The sequence below is a fragment of the Papaver somniferum genome, chromosome 3 (genome assembly GCF_003573695.1).
Source record: "Papaver somniferum cultivar HN1 chromosome 3, ASM357369v1, whole genome shotgun sequence".
Classification (NCBI taxonomy): domain Eukaryota; kingdom Viridiplantae; phylum Streptophyta; class Magnoliopsida; order Ranunculales; family Papaveraceae; genus Papaver; species Papaver somniferum.
The window spans coordinates 68,892,524-68,897,712 of record NC_039360.1 but is presented as its reverse complement, the minus strand read 5'-3'; the positions used below and the strand labels follow the sequence as shown (position 1 = coordinate 68,897,712).

General features: G+C 38.0%; 1 protein-coding gene across 1 annotated transcript; it reads left to right on the top strand.

Annotated features, from left to right (window-relative positions):
• The first annotated feature begins 2,871 nt into the window (after positions 1-2,871).
• On the top strand, positions 2,872-3,717 carry LOC113359551. Its single transcript, XM_026603165.1, has 3 exons — positions 2,872-2,959; positions 3,062-3,259; positions 3,395-3,717. Exons 1-3 carry the CDS (start codon positions 2,872-2,874, stop codon positions 3,715-3,717), a joined length of 609 nt encoding a protein of 202 aa, XP_026458950.1.
• The last annotated feature ends 1,472 nt before the right edge of the window (positions 3,718-5,189 follow it).

Below are 5,189 nucleotides of genomic sequence, written 5' to 3'. Positions count from 1 at the left end.
CTTATCTTGCTGTTGCAATCTTTGGTAATTCTGGAGCTTTTTCCACTCTTTATAACCTAAGAAAGAGGTCTCATTCTTATCATACTCTTTCATCGAACTCTCTGTTTCATCCCCAAAGATCAAAAATAGCTTCCTCTTCAAAAAATCCTGTAACTTCTATCACCAATCAACTTCAGAAGGCAAACATCAGAAACATCTCCGCTACAAGACTAAGGCAATCTGTTGGTTCTGTGAGGGCACTCTCGGATGCTCAGGAAGAACGAGGTCATACTTTGATAGGGAAACTTTACAATGAAGACTCTATAGAAACAGACACAGTAAGAAGAGAACTCAAGACACTCTGGAAGCCCTATAAGGCAGTGCTTAAGAAAAACCCTTGGAACGTCTGTAAGTCTCACCTAAATATACTTCCTTATGATGATGATGTTCCCTTACAAGATTGGAATTTCACTCACAACAAATGGACAATACAGTTTAAGAACCTTTTACTTGAACATCACTCTTTCAAGTGATTGATGAAGCTTTGATCGAACTTGGACCAAAAATTTCAACATATCCACCTAACTGTAGGCCTTCTTATGGAAGCATGATTTCTGCTAGAATTACAGTGGATATACGCAAGCCTCTTTTTAGAGGTGGTTGGTGGAATATAAGGCGGGGGGCGTCACTTGGGTAAGATATCATTGGGAGCGCCAACCCCATAATGTCTGTAACCTTTGCTGGACTATAGACCACAACAAGGAGGAATGTGCAAATGTGGCACATGATTTAAAGATTCGAAGATACACAAATGAAGAGTATATCAAATACATCCATGATTTGGCTGAAGAATATGGAGTTGAAATCTGTGAGGACATTGACATTTTAGTGCAGAGAATATGTGAGGCTTGCAAGAATCAATCAGCCGAACAAAGCGATCACCATGAGGAATCTATAAGTCTTAAAAGATGCAGAGGTAATGAAGATGTTGAGGATGACTTTACTGAGGAAGTGGAGAAAAATGATTCTTCTAACCAAAATATGCAACATTCTGGAAAAAATCCTTCGTCTGAGTTTGGTGGAATGGAGCATGATTTAGTAGAGGAGGGAGAGAATAATATCAAGGAGTACCCCCAGGTGATGGATGAGACTGCTGCTGCACCAACTGATTTGGTAATTTCTTGTTCTCGTTTTTTTCTTTTTCAGCAAGTTTTTCTTACGGATACCTATTTGTTTTATTTCATATCATTTTTAGAATCCAAAGTTATTTTCAGCATGAAAATTCTTAGTTGGAACTGCCAAGGGTTCTTAGGCATAGACACTAGAGAGCATCTCCGCTACCTTACCAATCTTCACAAACCTGATATTATCTTCATTTGTGAAACTAAAATTAACGACAACAGGATAATAAAGTTATCTAATTCTCTAGGAATCCCCAATTTGTCCTTTGTTTCTTCTGTTGGTCGTGCAGGGGGGTTACTTTTGCTTTGGAAAGACGGATTTTCTTTCAGCATAGTTCATCAAGATGATAAGATTTTCCATACTAGAATCATTAATGATCCTAGCAGAGGTGAATGGTACTTAACCTGTGTGTATGGTATTCCTTATAATCATGAGAAAGAAGTTCAATGATCTCATATTCCGAATCTTGGTAGGTCTATTAATAAGCCTTGGGTTGTAATTGGTGATCTAAACATCACTTTTACACCCAGTGATAGAAATATTGATTGTAATAATATCACTTCTAGTGATGTGCTAAAAATCATCAAAGGTTCTGATCTAACAGACTTAGGTTTCTGCGGCAAACCCTATACCTGGACTAGCAACAAACATGGCACAGGTAAGTTTAAATCCAGATTAGATAGAGCCTTAGGTAATAGTGAGTGGTATCTTGCCTATCCTGATTCTGTTCTTAAGAATCTTCATCATTATGGTTCTGACCACACCCCTATCATGTTGGAACTCTCTAATAAAAACAGGGATGTAGGTAGAAATTGGAAGTTTTTTGAGCATTGGCTCAAACATGAAACCTTTTCTGATAATATTAAAGCTGCTTGGTCTACTAACTTTTCTGGTTCTAATTCTTTTGTCCTCACAAACAAGCAAGCAAATACTAGGCATGTGCTTTCGGTATGGAGTAAAAGTACGTTTGGCGACTTCAACAAACGTATTACTGATCTTCAGTCAGAGTTGACTCTACTCCAATCTGCAGATGTTAATGGCTCTAACACGGATGAAGTTATCAAACTAGAGAGTGAGATCAGACAATTCAATGAAATCCAAGCGAGTTCTAATCGACAAAAGTCTCGAGATCTTTTTTACAATGAGATGGATATGAACTCAAGATTCTTTCACATCAGAATGAATCGAAGAAAAAGTAGAAATCGAGTAGATTCTCTCATGGCTCCAGATGGTAAATGGTGTAATGACAGAGGATCAATTTCCCAACTCCTCAAGCATCATTTCCAGAAAATTATGACTTCTTCAAACTCGTAAAACAGCTAGAACTTTATCAAGCATATTCCACAATGCATCTCTATGGAAGACAATGAAGCACTGGAAACTATTCCGTCAGAACAAGAGATATATCAAGCCCTTATGATGATGGAACCTTGGACTTATCCTGGACCATATGGTTTCCCGCCTGGTTTTTACCAGACTCAATGGTTAGTGGTGAAGGAAGATGTTTGCAAGATGATTCAATCTTTCTTTCACTCGGGTTTTCTTCTTCAACAACTTAATAACACAAGAGTATCTTTGATTCCCAAAGTGAAAGTAGCCAAAAAACCTGAGGATTTTCGTCCCATTTGTTTGTGCAACATAGTACACAAAATTATCTCAAAGATAATTTCTTTGAAATTGAAAAAACACATCGCAAAAATCATCTCGTCAATGCAGTCAGCTTATGTTCCTGGCAGGCTTATATCTGAAAATATTTGTTTAGTTCAGGAAATAGTGCAAGCTATGAAGAAAAAAGATGGTATAAGTGGTCATCTTGCGCTTAAGATGGACATGTCCAAAGTGTTTGATAGGCTCGAATGAAGTTTTTTGCTTGATATTCTTAAGCAATTCGGTTTCTCAGATAAATTCAGGCAACTTATCTCTCAGTGTATTTCTACCACACAGATAGAAGTCATGTTGAATGGTTCTCATATAACGGCGTTTAAACCAACTCGTGGAATTAGACAGGGTGATCCTCTATCACCCTATGTTTTTATCCTAGCTATGGATTCTTTCTCTAGGTTTTTAGCACACTGTGAAGCAACGGGGAAAATAACAGGTATGAAAATCTCACGTTCTGCTCCAAAGATCAATCACCTATTATTTTCAGATGATTGTCTCTTGTTTTGTAAAGCTAATGAACTTCAAGTCCAAAAATTGTTGAATGTGATCCAGCAGTTCTCTTCGTGCTCAGGACAGCTGCTAAACTTCAATAAATCAGCCGTGTACTTCAGTTCTAATCTTCTACCTGAAGACTGTCAAACCATCGGTGGAGCTCTTCAAGTTAGATATTTAAACATCTCAGATGAAAAGTACCTTGGTCTTTCTTTTTTTGTAGGCAGGAAGAAGCGAATTCGTTTCTCCATACTCTGTGACAAGATGGATAATAAATTTGCAAGGTGGAATGGTGAAAATATGTCTGAGGTAGCAAGATCATTTATGATCAAGAATGTTTCCAATGCAATACCGATTCATCACATGACCAGTTTCAGTTTACCAGATGCCACTATTAAATAGATGAGCTCAAAACAGCAGCAGTTATGGAGGAACAAGAAAACGTGTAAAGGGAACCACATCATTACTTCGAAAAGAACGTAAAAACCGAAAGAAGAAGGAGGGTTGGGCTTCCGTGATATGAAAATTTTCAACAGGGACTTACTTGCGAAATCCACATGGAAACTTTGTTCATATACGAACTCTATGATGACAAAATCCCTTCAAGCTAAGTATTTTCAAGATGGAGATCTTTTTAACCTTAAGAAGAAGTCTAATACAACGTGGTCTTGGAGAAGTCTGAGTTATGAGCTAGGGTTTGTGCACTTAAACCCTTGTTGGTGTCTAGGGAATGGCCGGAAAATTCTAATATGAAAGCACAGATGGATCAAAGCCTTCACGAATCCACCAGTTCCAAAACCAGGATGCATAATTCACCATCATTACAAGTATGTGCATGAACTGTTCTGTCACAGCACCGGTTCATGGAATTTACATACTCTGCAAGAACTGTTTGAACCTAATATTGTCAGTATCATTAAGGATTTAAGGATCCACCTCAACTGTGAAGATAAGTTAGTTTGGCTGTTGGAAAGGAATGGCAATTTCTCTGTAGAGTCAACTTACATGAAATTGTATGGGGAGCAAGATAACTCAGAGTCTGTAGGACCGAGAATGATCAAGATCTATAAATCCCTGTGGAAGCTGCATTTACTTCCCAGAATACGATAGTTCTTGTGGAAAGTTGTTTCTTCTCTTCTTCCTACAAGGGACGTTCTTAGCACCAGAGTTCCTGGAGTTACTTCCCTTTACCCTCTCTGTGAATTAGTGGACCAAACTCCATCCCATGTTTTAATGGAATGTCATCTGGCTAAAGCAGTATATTTTTCAGAAGCTGGATGGTCTGCAGCTGTTTTTATTTCCTTCTCAGAATGGACTCAAAGATGGTTTGATGATTTACACGCCAAGAGAATCACTATTAATGAAATCTGCAAAAGAGCAATTATAGCTTGGTGTTTATGGTTTGATCTTTGCGAGAAGACTTTCCAAAATATCAATCCAATCCAGAGAGAACAATCCTAAAAGCCCGCAGTTTCATCAATGAACACATAGCTAGAAAAACCATGCATCCTGTCATTCTTAATAGAGTTTGTCGTAGTAATGTTCATTGGTTGCCCCCATCAGTTGATGTTACTACTATTAATATTGATGGCTCTTATATATACTCTAACAATACTGGAGGAATTGTACTAATTGTTCACAACTTTGCAGGTCAACAACAGGCAGCAAAATGCATCTATCTAGAAGGGATGAGGAATGCGGCGCAGGTGGAATGTATGGCGTTGTGGGAAGCTGTTAAACTGGCACAAAGGACGAAGCTGGAGAAAGTACATTTTGAACTTGACTCTAAAACAGTTGTGGAAGCGGTTATAACAACGCCTCTATAGACTGGCAATTGCTCAATTTTGTTAAGGTTATTCAATATTTTTTTATTT

Coding starts and splice junctions, on each gene's coding strand:
- LOC113359551 (XM_026603165.1), top strand. CDS start 2,872: ATGCAGTCAGCTTATGTTCCTGGCAGGCTTATATCTGAAAATATTTGT. Junction 2,960..3,061: donor AGCTATGAAGAAAAAAGATG/GTATAAGTGGTC, acceptor TCGGTTTCTCAG/ATAAATTCAGGCAACTTATC. Junction 3,260..3,394: donor AGCAACGGGGAAAATAACAG/GTATGAAAATCT, acceptor CTTCGTGCTCAG/GACAGCTGCTAAACTTCAAT.